The sequence below is a fragment of the Stegostoma tigrinum genome, chromosome 19 (genome assembly GCF_030684315.1).
Source record: "Stegostoma tigrinum isolate sSteTig4 chromosome 19, sSteTig4.hap1, whole genome shotgun sequence".
In the NCBI taxonomy this organism is placed as follows: Eukaryota; Metazoa; Chordata; class Chondrichthyes; order Orectolobiformes; family Stegostomatidae; genus Stegostoma; species Stegostoma tigrinum.
In genome coordinates, this window is record NC_081372.1 from 59,619,070 (window position 1) to 59,638,750 (window position 19,681).

At 43.2% G+C, this 19,681-nt stretch overlaps 1 protein-coding gene across 1 annotated transcript in view; it reads right to left on the reverse strand.

The window, feature by feature from the left end:
• LOC125461424 (transcriptional repressor CTCF-like) overlaps positions 1 to 19,681 on the reverse strand; it is a 176,808-nt gene that overhangs the window by 37,174 nt on the left and 119,953 nt on the right. Inside the window, exon 12 of the mRNA XM_059652880.1 lies at positions 10,599 to 10,700. Coding sequence (XP_059508863.1) covers positions 10,599 to 10,700 — 102 coding nt within the window. The remainder of the gene's footprint in view (positions 1 to 10,598; positions 10,701 to 19,681) is intronic.

Consider the following 19,681-nt stretch of genomic DNA (forward strand, 5'->3'; position numbering starts at 1 on the left):
TTGATCAGGCTGAAACTAGACTGGAGTTTACAATGATTTTGCACATCCTACTAGGGGCAAATCTGAAGGGTAGTTTTAAAGGAATCACAGAACAATGCCAAATCCGCATTCTTCACCAGCTTCCAATTTGTCTGCAATAAAAGAAAAATCTCTCTGCTGGTAAATCAACACATCTCTCCTCCTTATTTACAAACATTTTGAAGCACCTTCTTTTGGAAGGTAACAAGGTCAGAGATATTGAATCTATCTTCCTCTCCATACAGCTGTTGTCTGACCTTTCTGATATTCTGTTTATAATTAGATTCCCAGCACCCGCAGCAAATTATTGATACTTCAATGTCACTCTTTCAGGTGTAATGAGAAGTAGTCCTTTCCTTGTCAAGTAGAGAAGAAGTGGATGAAAGGTTACGTTCCTGAAGGCAATGCCCCTTTAAAAAAAACCTGGTTTGCTCAGATAATGATCAATTTAAAAAACACTTCAAGGAATCAATATTTGGCAAGATGGTATATGCATTCAGTCTGTTAGTACTGAATACAAAGTCCGTGCCCACGTCCAAATCAGGACCTGTCTGACTGATGCCAGCCCCAACTTTGAACAAAATAGCTTTTCTCTTAACTTCCTAGCAGCACAGGGTGAGGGATGGGCACCTAGTTCTGCTACATGTTCTCTGTTACAATCTGTATTTGCCACAGAAAAATGGAAGTTAAAATCATGTAGTCCATCCTCAAATTATCCTTCATATTTCAGCATACCTAGCTGGTGGTATGGGCTTCTGCAACACCATTACAAATATGTTGACACAACATATTCAAGCATTGGATTTGGCATGGACATCTCACAGTAATACAAGTCACAAACACCACTCTTATTTAACTCTCAGAGGTAATACAAAGGACTGCATGGTCAGACTGGATGAATCACAGAGAAAAAAACTGGGGTCCTAAAAGGGTCCCCAGGTCTCCTTTTAGTCTACTGATTAAATACAATACTCTTCGTGCAGAGATTGGAGGCTATTGGAAGGACTGCCACAAATTCGACCTCCTCTGCACAGAGCATACCAAACACAAGTTGGATGATCACTTCTTTAAAAAAAATCTTCTCATAATGTCAGCATTGCTGGCTGGCCAGCATTTATTGCCCAACCCTAGTTACCGCTTGAGGTGGTGGTGAGCTGCGTTCTTGAAATGCTGCAGTCCATGTGCAGTGGGTTGACCCACAATGCCCTGAGGGAGGCAACTCCAGGATTTAGACCCAATGACAGTAAAAGAGTGGTGACATATTTCCAAGTCAGGATGGTGAACGGCTTAGAGGGAAACTCGCGGAACAGAGTGTTTTCATGTCTCTGCCCTCGTCCTTCTCGATTGACAATTGGAGAATTCAAATTTAGTCCAAAGGCCAAACCCACAACATATTAATCCTCTGCCCAACTCCACTCTGACCATGGCAGTCTACACTGTTCTAATGAACCTCAATGGAAACTTCAATGAAAATGAAATTAAGAAACATCACTTCATTTTTTGATGCGAGACAGCCTTCCACACTCAACATCTCATTTCAGGTCATAATCATTGGCCCCATATATTTTTTTAAGATTGCAGTTCTTGGAAATGATTATTCTATTTTTGTTTACATCTCCTCTAGATCCATTCTATCTACCACTATAACTTCCATTACTACCTTCTTTGCAGCATTATCTCCTTTCTCATTTAATCTCACCTGCTCCCCACCCATCAGAGACTTTCCCTTTCTTTCCCACTTGTTTAAAGCCTGTAACAAATCCTGATGAATGTCTCGACATGTAAACTGTTTCTCATTACACAGATGTTGCCTATCTTTTTGCGTATTTCCAGTATTTTGTCTCTACTAGTATTTAATATTCATTTCTAAAATGAAACCAACATATATAAATAAAGTATTTGAAATATATTAAAGAAATTAGTGCGCAATCAGACCATTCATCCCAACAGATGGTGTTTACGTTTAACATAGGCATCCTTCCATCCTAGTCTCCTTTCCTCGGTTACTAAGGATGACATCAACCACATCTCCCTCATTTCCCATGCTTCTGTCCTCAAACCTTCTCCCCCCAAGGATAAAGTGCCCTTGGTCCCCACATACCACCCCACCAACCTCCAAACAAATCATCCTGACATTTCCACCACCTACAAATAGACCCCACCACCAAAAAGATATTTCCCACCCCCCCACCCCCCGGCCCGTCTGCTTCCCACAGTTCACTCCACACTCCCCACCAACCCATCCACCACACCTGATACCTTTCCCTGCAACCATAATAGGTGTAAAACTTGCCCCTACACTTCCCATCTCACCTCCATTCAAAGTCCCAAACAATCTTTCCAAATCCGCCAAAAATTCACCTGCACTTCATTTAACCTCATCTACTGTATCTGTTGCTCCCACTGTGGTCTCCTCTACATCGGGAAGACCAGACTTTGGGACCAGCTTGTGGAGCATCTGCATTCTGCATGCACCAACTAACCTGAACTTCCAGTTGCCATCCACTTTAACTCCCCCTCCCATGGTGACATGTCCATCCTTGGCCCCCTTCACTGTCAGACTGAGGTCAAATGTAAACTGGAGGAACAACACCTCATATTTCATCTTGGGAGCTTACAGCATAATGGCCTGAATATTCACCAGCTCCAAAACCTCCCCTCCCCCAACCTGTTCATCTTCCTACTCACCTATCCACTCCACCCTTCCCAATGACCAACCACCATAACCCTCTATCTGCATCCACCTATCTCCATCTCACTTGTGCACCCGCCAACCCATCCCCCTCCCCCTATTTATTTCTGGGCTCACCTCCCCAGCACCTAATGAAGGGATTTGGCCTGAGATGTTGACATTACTGCACCTCATATGCAGTCTGACCTGCTGTTTTTCCAGCTCCACATTTATTGACTCTAGCTTCCAGTATTTGCAGTCCTTACTGTCTCCATCCTTCAATCCTACCTTATCTCGCCTTTTTCCATTTTAGTTCTTGCTATTTTGTATTACCTAGTTTCCTACAAGTAACTACACTTTGTAAGCATATTACAGGATGGAAAAATTACAGGAAAGTTTGTAAAATTTTTACAACCCAGTATTATTCTGAAATTTGGATGAACACAGCAGGCCAGGCAGCATCTGGAGGAAAGGAGCAGTCAACATTTCAGGTATTGCTCTTCTTCAGGACTGGATGTGGGAGTAGGCAGATTTGCAGATAAAGAAAGGTGGAAAGGGTGGCGGTGGAATGGTAGTGATAGGTGGGCACTGGTGGTAGGTACGAGCTGGCTGGTCAATGTGAGGGATGAATTTGGTTGGTGGCTGGATGGTGAAATGGAAGCGAGGCGGTGGGGCTGGAAGTAAAGCTGGGGGATGGGTGAGAAGGTTTTGTGAAGTTAGAGAACTCTTCTGGACTGTAGGGTGCCCAGGCGGAAGGTAAGGTGCTGTTCTTCAAATTTGCGATCCGAGTCACTGCGACTCTGGACGAGGCTGAGGACAGACATGTTGGAGGGGGAGTGGGGTGGGAGTTGAAATGGGCGGTGACCAGGTTAGGATGACTGTTATGGGCCAGGCAGAGATGCTCAGCGAAACGGTCACCTTGTCTATGTTTGGTCTCACTGGTGTAGGGAAGACCACATCAGGAGCACCAGATGCAATAGACTAGGTTGGAGATGCAGGTCCTTTATTCATTCACGGGATGAGGGCATCACTGGTGGCGGCATTTATTGTCCATCCCTAACTGTATAGAGGGCAGTTAAGTCAACCACATTGTTGTGGATCTGGAGTCCATATATGGAATGCTCTGCCCCAGAAGGCAGTGGAGGCCAAGTCTCTGGATACTTTCAAGAAAGAAATGGATAGAGCTCTTAAAGATAGTGGAATCGACGGTATGGGGATAAGGCGGGAACAGGATACTGATTGTGGATGATCAGTGATGATCATAATGACTGGTGGTGCTGGCTCAAAGGGCCGAATGGCCTACTCCTGCACCTATTGTCTATTGAGACACATGTAGGCCACGTAATGTTGGCAGTTTCTGTCCCTAAAGGACGTTAATGAACCAGATGGACTTTTCCAACAATTGACAATGAATTCATGGTCACTCTTAATTCCAGATATTTACTGGATTCAAATTCCACCATCTGCTGTGGCGGGATTGTTACCCGGGTCTCTGGATTAACATTCCAGCATTAATACCACTAGGCTATCGCCTCCCCCTGAAGGTGAAGCTCTGTCTCACTGCCCGCTTTCACTTTCCACCCCACCAGTATCCACATCCAACACATCATCGTCAAACACTCCCACCAACTCCAGTTAGACCCCAGCACCCGGAACATCTTCCACGCCCCATCCCTCTCTGCCTTCCACAAGGACCATTCCATAGTTTGTGCCACACTCTCCACAAACCATTCCAACCTGCCTGGTACCTTCCCCTGTAACTGTAAAAGATGCAACACCTGGTCATGCACTCCCTCCCTCACGTCCATTCAGAGCACAAAACAACCCTTCCAAGTGAGACAGAGCTTTACATGGATATCCTCAAAACTAGTCTATTGTATCTGGTGTTCCCGATATGGTGTTCTCTCCACCAGTGAAACCAAACACAGACTAGGTGACTGTTTCGCTAAGCATCTCCGCTTGGCTTGTAACAGCCAACACAACCTCCTGGTTACCGCCCATTTCAACTCCCCGTCCCACTCCCCCTCCGACATGTCCGTCCTCAGCCTCCTAGAGCGTTGCAGCGACTCGGAACGCAAATTTGAGGAACCACACTGGTTCTTCCGCCTGGGCACTCTACAGCCCAGAGGACTCAACATTGAAGTCTCCAATTTCAAATAACCTTCCCACACATCCCTCAGCTCCCTTTCCAGCCCCACCAACTGGATTCATCCCTACAATCAACCAAACAGATCGTACCTACCACCAGTGTCCACCTATCACCACCATTCTACTTCCACCCCCCCTCTTTATCTGCAGCTCCCCCTACCCCTACATCCAGTCCCGAAGAAGGGTCATACCCAAAACATTGACTGCTGCTTTCTTCCAGATACTGACTGGCCTGCTGTGTTCTTCCAGCCTCCTGTGTGTCTACCTTAGATTCCAGCATCTGCAGTTTCATTGTCTCTCATTCTGGAATATGATGTATGGCTTCAATACATCCCATTTGAACGAACACCATGGACAGAATTTTAACCATGCTGCTCTGTTTCAGATGCTAAAACAGGAAGTGGGGGATGAACTCTGATTTTTTTTCCCCATTTGATTACAATTAAAATTTAAAATGCTGGGGTAAATGAGAGACATGTGCAATCAGGTGCCCAGATGCACCCAGACAGCTTTTCAGTTCGCAAAGTTGCCACCAGCGGACAATTCTGCAGGTGCAGGCAGCTATAAAACAGATTACTGGACAAACTGGGAGACTCTTCATCATGGCCACAATTTTCCTGCCTAACTCCACTGAAATAAGATTTAGTGAGAGCACAAAGGTAGAACTGATGTTATGAAAATGCAAATTTTACTTGTAAATATTTACACTGGCTTCACATTATTCAAGTGCACGTTATGGTTATTTGTTGAGACTAGTTTAGTCAAAGAGCTAAATGTATTGGCATACCTCATAGTTGGCACATGCTGGAGTGTTCCAGCCATCACTTTGTTGTGGAAGCAACAATTTTGTGTTTTGTGTTCAGTAGGATAACACGCACAAACATACGTCTAACTCAGTCGCTACATCTCAACATGGTGGGAGTCAAGATTTCATCTCCACCTAATACCACCACCCTGCAATGTACAGCCCATTCCCAAATGCCCTTTCTAATTATTTTCGTTGCTGAGTTCCATTGCTCTGAGGATGTTGCATGAAAAACAGTAAATTAAACTCTGGCAGCTTCAAAATACAAGTGAGGCTAAGCACCTGATCAGTGGAAGGAGCTAATTCTGAGGGCTGGTAAAGATTCCACTTTCAAACATTAATTTACCCACTTCTATCAACAGATGGTGCTTCACCTGTTGAGTGCGTTTCCTGTTCTTTCTGGATCTTTTGTTTGAAAGCTTATATTCTCTAAAGCATAACTGCGCCACCCAGTGTCCAAACATAGAACAATCCCAATTTAACAAAAGCATGAAGAGAAAATAAAACACTCTGAACCCATATGCACGAAGTCCTCCGTGGCATCCTACTTGACATTTTCTCCCAGCTGTGGCTGACCACTGCCGGAATCTCTCAGGATTTGTGACACTAGCACCATCTTTAAAGCCCAGCTGCCCACCTGGTCATGCACTGACAGCCCACAGGTGCTCTGAAAGGTGTTTTATTTGCGCTGAACAAGTTAGAGGGGGTAACTAGCGTCCTGCTTTGCCAACAGAATGTGGGAGTCCTAATGGAAGGGCGGGGGTGTCTGGTGGTGGTGTGCATGCAGTCCCTGCCCATGAACGGTGCTCGGAGATGTTGGTGAGTGCATGGTGAAGGCTGGGCAGAACAAGCAGCGAGCTGGGGTCACCAGGTTACCACTCTGACTTCCATCTCAGTAATTATCACCACCTAGTTTCTATGCAATGGAGTACTGTATGTAGGTGAGGCTACACCTGGACTACTGAATATTGTTTTGGTTCTCATTGGAGGCAGTTCAAAAAGGCTCACAAGGCTGGTTTCTGTGTTTAAGGGGGTGACTTAACAAGAAATACTAAACAGGTTAGTCCTTTATTTGTTAACAGTTTAGAAGAACGAGGGGAGTACACATTGAAACATACAAGATTCTGAGGGGGCTTGACAGGGTACATGTTGAAAAGATGTTTCCACTAGTGGGGTCGGGGGGGAAGAGAATCTCAAACTGGGGAATAAACTTATAGAAATAGAGGATACTCATTCCAAACTAAGCTGCAAAGTAATTTCTTCTCCCTGACGACAGTGAATGTCTGGAATTCTCTACCCCAGAGTGTTGTGGAGGCTAGATCACCAGAAGTATTTAAAGCAGAGGTACGTAGATTTTGGAAGTGTGGGGAGTTGGCAGACAAACTGGTATGAAAGAAGATTCTGATAAGCCATGGTCTTGTTAATGATAGCACAGGTTTGAGGGACCGAATGGTCTACTCCCGATTCTATATCTTACTGCTGTAAGAACACTGATCCTGGTGTTGTTTAGTAGCACTTAATCCAGCTTTCCATGTTTCTCGTTTTCACCTGCTACCTCTCCTGATTCCAGCTACACATCCCACTCCCAAATCTCTTACTTACCACTTCCCTCCCATTGGCCACTTTCCTCTCCTGAACCTACATTTTGAATGAAGTTTGGGATAGGAGTGGCAAGAGGGAGGAAGAGGTGTTGGCGAAGTGGGTTGTGCCATGCAGGAGATTCAGGGGGCAGGACAGGTGATGAGGCAGGAGAACTGAGGAGGAACACACTTGAGTAGCAGTTTTCTTTTCAGACTCAATAACTGCCCTAAAATGAAAATGGTGGCAGCACAAATTGTGGAAGTTCCCCAATTTACCAAACTATTTAAAACTAAAAGACACCATCAGAAGATACTTAAAATGGGGGACACATTTATAAGGAACACTTCAGCAGCCCGGATGTTAATTTCCCATTTCAATCGACTGGCTGCCATTACTGCCATACACAAGCAACTGTAATTGCTACTTGCATAAATCAGCAGGTTACATGGTATTACTCCCACAAATACGCACAGTGGGAATGTTTCTCACCGGTCTTTAAATGCATGTTACACTGAATATTACTTAGCAGGAGAAAAAAGCTGCACATATTTAGTGAGCACAGCATTTCTATACTTACACGTACAGAAATACAAAAAGTAGTAAATTCATTTCAGTTACAATAAAGAAGTCATCTGACAAGACTGCAAGTTTTACTACGTAACCAAAAGAACAAACGTAATGCAAACATTACCTTCAACTTCAACATTAATTTCAACAGTTTGCAACTTTCAATATTATTCCAGAAATAACAATTACAGTAAAAAGTACAAGGAAGGCAAAGATTACACCCAGTTTACATTTTCTATTACACATTTCTTATTGAAAACTTTAAGCTGCAAATTTGTCTTGTGAGTGCTGTAAAATGAGGGATGACAAATGTTGTCCATTTCATAATTCATTAAGCCCAGTGAAGAAACCCAAATAGAGTGTGAAAGAGGTGGTTGGAATATATCTACCACCTAAGACAGGTTCATCCATAACCTGAGCTAAAGATCTTTGCCAATACTTTAAGCAAGTTTATTCCTGTATAAAATTATTCTATGATCAGTAACTGTGGAATGTCCAAACAAATGTAGATAAGTGTGAAACGCTTTGAGGCAATCTGTCATTTTGCAATACAAATCCGTAAATGTATTTGGCTGCTGAACCTTTTCAAAAGCTGCACTGCACGATTCAAAGTTTTAGACTTGTTTAACACTACTTCAACGCTCTCAGAAATATTATTCAGTTCTTCAATCAGAAATAATTATTATAGCAATTGCTGTTGTTATGTAACAATCATTTTGCACAAAATTCCAAACATTTTAACTGGTTCAGCACCATCAATTCATTTTGTTTTTTTTTGGGGGGGGGGGGGGAGAGGGGAGGGGTGGAGGGTAAGGAAGAATAGAGAGAGAGAGAGAGAGGCAGCTGATGCCTGAGTATGACACTTGAAAGACTGCTCTGCTTTAACAAATGCCCTGAGAGTTTTAATGTCTGCATAAACAAGCAGATAGACTTCACAAATAAAGGAAAAAACTTCTAACAATCTAACAGTCTCTCAGCACTATACTGAATTGTCAGCTTTAATTATTAAATAAATAATGATTGATCACTAAGTAGTAGACTTCTTTTAGACAAGCACTGCAATACTCCACTTGCACTTGTTTCCTAAGTTTATGTTGTGATGTCAGGTGCAAAAACAAGGGCAGAAGAACTAGGAATAAACTCTTCAAGGGGTTAAAATCTCTCCAAGAGTAATGTGAAAACGAGTGATATTGTTATACATGAAACAGACTGAAACCGAACAAATTCACGACGGATTAATGACTCGTGTAGCACTGAAAAATTGAAGCTAACCACTGAGTCAAGGTTCAAGGTCTGTCAGTCAGACTTAGAACAGACTTGAGATAAACCCAATGTAAACGATGAGTGTTAAAGGAACTGGAACTTAAAAAATCTAGATAATAGAAGTACACACCATTGCGTATTCGGTTCTGTCACATTACATTGTTCCATCACCTCCTCAATGAGGAGTAATATAACTAATACTTAGAGCTAAATTTCTAAACTCCATCAAGGGCATGAATTCCAAACATCTAACTCCATCATGATCCATTGGAAAGCAGCTTATTAACTCCGGGAAACTACAATGATCAACAGGTATGGGTCCAGGAAAGTAAACTGGAACCATTTTACATTTCCAAAGAAAATGGTCTCATTTCATTTCTTCAATCAGTTCTTCTGCTTTCACTACTGAAAACTCTGTCTTCTTAAGCTGGTATAGACCATGGTGTTTGTTGTCTGCCGCGAACTCACCATGTGCCCAATCTGCATGTCTGAAACTGGGCATTAGAAGATTTGAATTTGAACCAGGGATTCTCCTGATCACCAACCATGCTTCTGCCATTACTTCAGGAAGTGTCACAGATTTTTGAATGAAATAACATGTGGGAGAACTTGCATGGAAATTCAACTCTGAAATATGAGCACACTGCTTGTCCACAGATGGCACGGTGTCACAGTTCTGTCGATCCATTTCGCAGTGCCTATCTACACACTTGAACTTTGCATAAGCAGAAACATTAAACAGCACTAAACATCAGAAATCTGCTCAATTACCCTTTCCTGCTTCAGTGCTATCGCTAATGCCAGCTAACTCAACAAGGACTGGGAGTGTTCAATGCAAACTTTCATTACCATAACCAGCTGACCTAACAGGGTACCATGTCATTCACTGATACCAGATACTCAGCAATAATACCAACAAAATTCTAATTCTCAACTCACCATATTGTTCACAAAACCTAGTAATCATGTTAATTCTTTACAAATTCTCTCAACATTTCTTATAATAGGTACAAGTTTAAAAACACTTAACATGCAAAGGAATGGTGAAAACATAAACTCCCCTTTCTTTGCTTGCATTTTGCTGTTAATTGGCTGGGAACGGTCTTGGGTTGCAACAAGGCTCCATGTAAATACTTAGACATGAGAGAATTAGAATACACAAGCTGTTAACATTATTCACTTAACAAGATATGAATGAAAACATCAACTCAGAAACATGTGTACCACAATTCTAGCTTTCAAACATTGCTCTGCATTATTTTACAAATTCTGACTTAATTTTCTTTACAGGTTCTTTTCACTTTTCACAATCTTGTCCCTTATTGTGATACACTGAACACGCTAACTTGAGAATCAACCACCCTATATCCATTCCTAAGGTATTTAAAAAAATCATTTTAGTCCTTTCTTCAGTTGATGATCGTTTTGTTATAGAATCATCTAAACTACTTCTGCAAAACTAAAGTAACATAGGAATGGAGATGGTGCCTTATAAGATCATTCGTTTCAGAATCATTTCAGGGGTGATTGTTTTTTTGCACTGACCATTCACTGTGGTTAGCTCTTTGCTGCTGTCAACTGGTATGATCTCAACTGTGTGGTTAGAATCACTGCCTGCAAAGTCCTGTGGCTCCAACTTCATTCCATCTGTAGAGGCAGAATGGATATGTGAGTTAAAGATTGTGAAAGAGGCTGATGGAGAATAAGCAAATGACAGGAGAAAAGGAAATCCACGGAATATCATACATTAGAGAGGAGTGAAAAAGTCAGATTGAATCAGAAGGATAGAAATTTAGAGAGAATGTACCAGAGAAAGAATAATATAGGTCACATGAACGTAAGCATTAGGAGCAGGAATAGGCCATTCAGATCTTTCAGGCTACATTGTCATTCAACTAGATTACAGCTGACTTTTTACCTCAACACTATACTTCCAAAATATTCCCAAACCCCTTGATATTTTTTGACATTTAGAAACTTATCAATCTCTGTCTTGAATATACAGTCACCGACTTCCAGTCCTCAAGGGTAGAGAATCCCAAAGAGTCACCACTCTCTGAATGAAAAATTCCTCCTCAACTCAGTGCTAAGTAACCTACCTCTCATTCTGAGTCTGAATCCCATGGTTCTAGGGTGCCAAGTCAGGGGAAAAGACTTTCCTATATCTATCCTGTTGAGCCCTCTAAGAATTTTGTAAATTTCAGTGAGGCCTCATTCTTCTAAACTCTTGAGAATATAGGTACATTCTCCTCAAATTCTCACCAATGGACAATCTTTGTCACCCTAGGGCTTGGCTCTGATGAACCATTATTACATTTTTTTTTTAGTCATTTGCGGTTTACTGGCTGGCCAGCTTTTATTGTCCATTCCTAGCTGCCCTTGAGAAGATGGTGGTGGGCTGCCTTCTTGAACCGCGGCAAACCATCTGTTATGGGTTGACCCACAATGCCATTAGAGACGAAATTCCAGGATTGTAAGGAATGGTGATATATTTCCATGTGGCGCCACTATTTAAGAAAGGTGGTAATGAAAAGCCAGGGAACTAAAGACATCTGTGGGCAAATTGATAGAGGGGCTTCTGAGGGGCAGAATCCCCTCCAATCCTGGGGAGGGAACGGCCTAGTGGTATTATCGCTAGACTGTTAATCCAGAGACCCAGATAATGTTCTTGTGACCTGGGTTCAAATCCCGCTGTGGCAGATGGTGGAATTTGAATTCAATAAATATCTGGAATTAAGAATCTAATGATGGCCGTAAATACATTATCAATTGTCGGGAAAAACCCATCTGGTTCACTAATGTCCTTTAAGGAAGGAAACTGCCATCCTTACCTGGTCTGGCCTACATGTGACTCCAGACCCACAGCAATGTGGTTGGCTCTGAGCTGCTCCCGGGGAAATTAGGGATGGGCAATAAATGCTACCTAGCCAGCGACACCCTCATCACATGAGTGAATAAAGGAAAAAAAACATATTTTACACATATTTGGAAAAGCAAGGAATGACGAGGGACAGTCAATTTGGCTTTGTGTGTGTGAAATTGTGTCTAACTTCAGAGTTTTTTTTGATGAAGTGACAAAGAAGATTAATGATAAGGTGGCTGTGAGCTGTATGGGCTTCAGCAATACAAGGTTCTGCATGGTAGACTGATTAACAAGGTTAGATCACATAGAATACAGGGATAGCTAGCCATTTAGATACAAAATTAACTTGAAGGTAGGAGATCGAGGGTGGTGGTGGAGGGTTGCTTTTCGGACCAAGGGCCTGTGGCCAGTGGTGTGCGTGAGGAACAGTGCTCGGTTCACTGCTTTTCATCATTTATATATGTGATCTGGATGTGAACGTAGCAGGTATGGTTACTAAATTTGCAGATGATACCAAAATTTACAATAGACAATAGATACAGGAGTAGGCTATTCGGCCCTTCGAGCCAGCACCACCATTCATTATGATCATGGCTGATCATTCACAATCAGTATCCTGCTTCTGCCTTATCCCCATAACCCTTGATACCACCATCCTTAAGAGCTCTATCCATCTCTTTCTTAAAAGTATCCAGAGACTTGGCCTCCACTGCCTTCTGGGGTAGAGCATTCCATATATCACCACTCTCTGGGTGAAGAGGTTTTTCCTCAACTCTGTTCTAAATGGCCTACCCCTTATTTTTAAACTGTGTCCTCTGGTTCTGGACTCACCCGAAATTTGTGGAGTAGTGGACAGTGAAGAAGGTTATATCAGAATACAACGGAACTTTGACCAGATGGGCCAACGGTCAAGGAGTGGCAGATGGAGATGTTGCATTTTGGAAGGGAAAATTAAGGCAGGGCTTATACACTTAATGGTAAGGTATTAGGGAGTGTTGCCGAACAAAGAGGCCTTAGAATGTATATTAATAGTTCCTTGAAAGTAGAATCACAGGTAGACAAAGTAGTGAAGAAGGTGTTTGGTATGCTGGCCTTTATTGGTCAGTTCATTGAGTGTAGGATTGGGAGATCATTTTGCAGCTGTATAGGACATTGGTTAGGGCACTTTTGGAATACTGCATTCAATTCTGATCTCCCTGTTATAGGAAAGACGTTGTGAAACTTGAAAGGATTCAGAAAAGATTCAGAAGGATGTTGCCAGGGTTTGAGCTATAGAGATTGGCTGAATAGGCTTGGTTAATTTCTCTGGAGCATCGCGGGCTGGTAAAGGTTTATAAAATCATGAGCAGGATGGATGGGTTGAATAGTCAAGTTCCTTTCCCAGGGTCGGGGTGTCCAAAACTAGAGGGCACTGGTTTAAGGGGAAACTGGGAAGATTTAAAAGGGACCTAAAGAGGCAACATTTACATGCAAAAGACAGTGCATGTATGGCATGAGCTGCCAGAGGTGGTGGAGGCTGGTACAACATTTAAAAAGCATCTGGAAGGGTACATGAACAGGAAGCATTTAGAGGGACATGGGCCAAATGCTGGTAAATTTGGGACTGGATGAATTTAGTATATCTGGTTGACATGGGCAAGTTGGACCGAAGGGTCTGTTTCTGTGCTGTACATCTCCATGACTCTAAGTCAGGGCAGTGAATGGCTTGGGGGGGATCTTGAAGCTGGTGATGCTGTTCCTATGTATTTGCTGCCTTCTGGATGGAAGTGGATGTAGGTTTGCATGGTGCTCTGAGGATCACTGGTGAATTTCTGCAGTGCACCTTGTACAGTAGACAAAGCTGCTACTCAGTGTCAGTGGTGGAAGGAGTGGGTGTTGTGATGTAGTGCCAATCACACAGACTACTTTGTCCTCGATGGTGTCAACTTTTTTGAGTGTTGCTGGAGCTGCACTCATCCAGGCAAGTGGGGAGTATTCCATCACACTCCTGACTTATGTCTTGTAGATAGTGGAAATGCTTTGAAGAGTCAGAAGGTGAGTTACTCGCCACAGTTTTTGTAGCCTCTGACCTGCTCTTGTTGCCACTGTGTTATTGTGGTGAGTCCAGTTGAGTTTCCGAGGATAACCCCCCAGGATATTGATAGTGGGGAATTCAGTGATGGTACTACCATTGAATGCCAAGGGGCACCGGTTAGGTTGTCTCTTATTGGTAATAGTCATAACTTAACATTTTGTGGCGTGAACGTTACTTGCCACTTGTCAGCCCAAGGCAGGTTATTGTCCAGATGCTGCTGCATTTGAACATGAACTGCTTCATATCTGAAGATTCACAAATGGTGCTTGACATTGTGCAATCACTGACAAACATCCCCAATTCTGACTTTATGATGAAGGGAAGATCATTGATGAAGCAGCTGAAGATGGTTGGAATGAGCACTCTATCCTGCAGAAATGTCCTAGAGCTGAGATGGCTGACCTCCAACAACCAGGACCATCTTGCTATGTGCCAGTATGACTCCAACGTGCAAAGGGTTTGCCCTTGATACCCACTGATTCTAGTTTTGCTAGGGCGCCTTGATGTTAAGGACAATTGTTCTCACTTCACATCTGATTTACTCTGTACAAGCAAGTCCTTCCTTATGTTAGGAACAGAGGGTGTTGCTGAGAAGGATTCTGGGAGGAGTTGTCTCTCCTGCAACCAAGGAGGGGAGTGCAGAAGAGCTGGTATCAGCGAACCGTACGAGGGTATCCAACAAGAGGGTGGTGCTGAGAAGGATTCTTGGACAAATCATCTCAGTCACTGCCAAGGAGCGAATAAATGGAAGGCAAGCTATAGCAGAGTGGCCATTTTTGGAGCTGCCATTTTAAGAAGGGCAGCTTTGTGGTGGGAGAGCAGCTAGAGGATTAAATGTAAGCTTAAGTGAATACCAGGCTTCGGTGAAGAGGGTGAACTACAGTGAGGTAAGGCAATCAGAGGAGGAGCAAACTACTGCAGCTGCTGAAAACACAAAAGTAAAGGAGAAGTAGATGGAAGTTTAATGGTGAAGTCATAGGCAGCAGCTAAGTGAGTGACTGGTGAGTAGATTCTCTTTTCTCTTCATTTTGCTACTGTCATTAGCTTAGGGGTTAAGTCATGGTAGGCGATCCCAGACTGAGTCGTGTTCCTCCTGTGCGATGTGGGAATTCAGGGACACTTAACAGCGTTCCTGATTCCTTCATGTGCAGTAAGTGTGTCCAGCGGAGGGTCGTATCTGACTGTCTGACAGCTCTGGAACTATGGCTGGATTCAATTTGGAGCATCCATGAGAATGAGGAAATCGCGGGTAGCATGTTCAGAAAGTTGGTCACACTGCGCATTAAAATTAATGAGGAAGATAAGGAATGGGTGACGAACAGACAGAAAAAAAGAGTAGGATATCTTGGAGCAGCTGCAGAACATTCTGGAAGGGGAGGGTGAACAGCCAGTTGTTGTGGTACATATAGGCACCAAAGATGTAGGTTTTAAAAAAAAGGGATGAGGTTCTACAAGTTGCATTTACAGAGTTCAGAGTTAAACTAAAAAGTAGGACTTCAAAGGTAGTAAGCTTGGAATGATTACCAATGCCATGTACTAGCCAGAGTAAGAATGGCAGGATAGCTAAGATGAATACGTGGCTTCAAGGATGATGGAAGATGGAGGGATTCAACTTCCTGGGACATTGGAATTGGTTCTGGAAGAGATGGGACCTGTACAAACCGGATAGTCTGCACCTTAACAGGACTTTTGAACCAATGTCGTGGGAGCATTTAGTACTGCTGTTGGGAAGGGTGTAAACTAATATGGCAGGGGGCTGGGAACCAATGCAGGAAGTCAGAGGGAAGTGGGGACGGAAACAAAAAACAGTCAGGGGAAAAATGAAAGTGGAAGGCAGAGAAACCAAAGACTAAAATCAAAAAAGACTACATTTTAAAATGATTCTAAAAAGGGCAATAAATGTCAAAAGAATGAGCCTGAAGGCTCTGTGTCTCAATGCAAGGTGAATTTGTAATAAGGTGGATGAATTAACTGAGCAAACAGTTATAAATGGATATGGCGTAATTGGAATCACAGAGACGTGGCTCCAGGGTGACCAAGGATGGGATCTCAATGTCCAGGGTTATTCAATTTTCATGAAAAACAGACAGAAAGGAAAGTGAGATGTGGTAGCGTTGCTGGTTTAGGGGTGGGTTAACACCATAGTAAAGGAAGACATTAGCCTGAACAATGTGGAATCTGTACGGTTGGAGCTGCAGAACACCAAAGAAAAAACAATGTTAGTGGGTGTTGTGTACAGTCCACCAAACAGTAGTTGTGATGTTGGGGACTGTATCAAACAGGAAGTAAGAGATGCATGCAGTAAGCGTTCAGCAATTATCATGAGTGACTTCAATCTATATGTTGATTGGACTAACCAAATTGGTAGCAATGAAATGGAGGAGGTTTTGCTTGAGGGATGATTTCCTTGACCAATTTGTCGAGGAACAAACGAGAGAGCAAGCTAGGCATTGTGTAATGAGAGAGGATTAATTAGGAACACTGTAGTACAAGATCTTTTAGGGTAGAGTGACCATAATATGGTAGAATTCTTCTTTAAATCTGAAACTAGGGTCCTGAACTTAAAGAAAGCTAACTTTGATGGATTGAGGCATGAATTGGCTAGCAAAAACTGGCCAAGGATACTTAAGGGGACAATGGCAAAGAACACATGGATGAACTTAACAACTGTACATCCCCATCTAGCATAAAACAGGGAAGATGGCTCAACCATGGCTAACAAGGGAAATCAGGAACAGTGTTAAAGCTAAAGAGGAGGCATACAAATTGATCAGAAATAGCAACAAACCTGAGGACTGGGAGAAATTTAAAATCAGCAGAGGGAGACAAAGGGTTTAATTTGGAAAGGTAAAATAGAATATGGAAGTAGGCTTGTGGAAAACATAAAAACTGACTGCAAAAGCTTCTAAAGCTATGTGAAGAGAACACGACTGGTGAAGACAAATGTAGGTCCCCTGCAGTTAGAATCAGGTGAATTCATAGTGGGCAACAAAGAAATGGCAGACCAGATGAACAAACACTTTAGATCTGCCTTCACTAAGGAGGACATAAATAATCTTCGGGAAATGATACGGGACAGAGGATCAAGCATGAAGAAGGAACTGGCAGAAATCCTTAGAACATAGAACATAGAACATAGAACAGTACAGCGCAGAACAGGCCCTTCAGCCCACAATGTTGTGCCAACCATTGATCCTCATGTATGCACCCTCAAATTTCTGTGACTATATACATGTCCAGCAGTCTCTTAAATGACCCCAGTGACCTTGCTTCCACAACTGCTGCTGGCAACGCATTCCATGCTCTCACAACTCTCTGCGTAAAGAACCTGCCTCTGACATCCCCTCGATACTTTCCACCAACCAGCTTAAAACTATGACCCCTCGTGCTAGCCATTTCTGCCCTGGGAAATAGTCTCTGGCTATCAACTCTATCTATGCCTCTCATTATCTTGTATACCTCAATTAGGTCCCCTCTCCTCCTCCTTTTCTCCAATGAAAAGAGACCGAGCTCAGTCAACCTCTCTTCATAAGATAAGCCCTCCAGTCCAGGCAGCATCCTGGTAAACCTCCTCTGAACCCTCTCCAAAGCATCCACATCTTTCCTATAATAGGGGGCGCCCAGAACTGGACGCAGTATTCCAAGTGCGGTCTAACCAAAGTTTTATAGAGCTGCAACAAGATCTCACGACTCTTAAACTCAATCCCCCTGTTAATGAAAGCCAAAACACCATATGCTTTCTTAACAACCCTGTCCACTTGGGTGGCCATTTTAAGGGATCTATGTATCTGCACACCAAGATCCCTCTGTTCCTCCACGCTGCCAAGAATCCTATCCTTAATCCTGTACTCAGCTTTCAAATTCGACCTTCCAAAATGCATCACCTCGCATTTATCCAGGTTGAACTCCATCTGCCACCTCTCAGCCCATCTCTGCATCCTGTCAATGTCCCGCTGCAGCCTACAACAGCCCTCTACACTGTCAACGACACCTCCGACCTTTGTGTCGTCTGCAAACTTGCTGACCCATCCTTCAATTCCCTCGTCCAAGTCATTAATAAAAATTACAAACAGTAGAGGCCCAAGGACAGAGCCCTGTGGAACTCCACTCACCACTGACTTCCAGGCAGAATAATTTCCTTCTACTACCACTCGCTGTCTTCTGTTGGCCAGCCAATTTTGTATCCAAGCAGCTATGTTCCCCTGTATCCCATTCCTCCTGACCTTCTGAATGAGCCTACCATGGGGAACCTTATCAAATGCCTTACTGAAGTCCATATACACCACATCCACAGCTCGACCCTCATCAACCTTTCTAGTCACATCCTCAAAAAACTCGATAAGGTTTGTAAGGCATGACCTACCCCTCACAAAGCCGTGTTGACTGTATTTGATCAAGCCATGCTCTTCCAGATGGTCATAAATCTTATCCCTCAGAATCCTTTCTAACACCTTGCAGACGACAGACGTGAGACTTACTGGTCTATAATTGCCGGGGATTTCCCTATTTCCTTTCTTGAAGAGAGGAATTACATTTGCCTCTCTCCAGTCCTCAGGTACGACTCCAGTGGAGAGCGAGGATGCAAAGATCTTCGCAAGTGGCGAAGCAATTGCATTTCTCGCTTCCCAAAGCAGCCGAGGACAAATCTGATCCGGGCCTGGCGACTTGTCAATCTTAATGTTTGACAAAATTTTCAGCACATCAGCTTCGTCTATCTCTATCCATTCCAGCATGCACACCTGCTCTTCAAAGGTTTCATTCACTACAAAGTTGGTTTCTTTCGTAAAGACAGAAGCAAAAAACTCATTTAGGGCTTCCCCTACCTCCTCAGGCTCCACACACAAGTTCCCTATGCTATCCCTGATCGGCCCTACTCTTTCTTTGACCATTCTCTTATTCCTCACGTAAGTGTAAAATGCCTTTGTGTTTTCCCGGATTCCTTCTGCCAAGCCTTTCTCGTGCCCCCTCCTGGCTCTCCTCAGACCATTTTTGAGCTCCTTCCTTGCCTGCATGTAATCCTCTCTAGCTGAACTTGACCCTAGCTTCCTCCACCTTATGTAAGCTACCTTATTAGTCAGGAAATGGTACTGGGGAAATTAATGGGAATAAAATCTGATAAGGTCCCAGGGCCTGAAGCTCTATATCCCAGAGCACTTAAGGAAGTAGCACTAGAAATAGCAGATGCATTGGTGTCCATTTTCCAGCAATCTGTAGACTTTGAAGGAGTTCCAATGGACAGGACAGTAGCTAATGTAACTCCATTCTTTAAAAAAGGAGGGAGAAAATAGGGAATTATAGGTCTGTAATCCTCACATCAGTGGCGAGGAAAATGCTGGAGGCAATCATTAAGAATGCAATAACTGAGCATTTGGAAAGTGGTGACAGAATCCTCGTCAGCATAGATTCACTAAAGGGAAATCGTGCTTGACAAATTTTCTGGAATTTTTTGAGGATGTGACCAGTAGAGCAGACAGTGGTGAATCAGAAGATGTTGTGTATTTGGAATTTCAAAATGGAATTTGACAAGGTTCCACACAAGAAATTAGTAAGGGAAATTAAAGCTCATCGGAGTTAACACTTCGGGTCTGGTGACCCTCCTCAGAACTGAGGAAGTTCTGAGGAAGGGTTACTGGACCCAAAACATTACTTCTGATTTTTGTTCACAGAGGCTGCCAAGCCTGCTGACCTTTT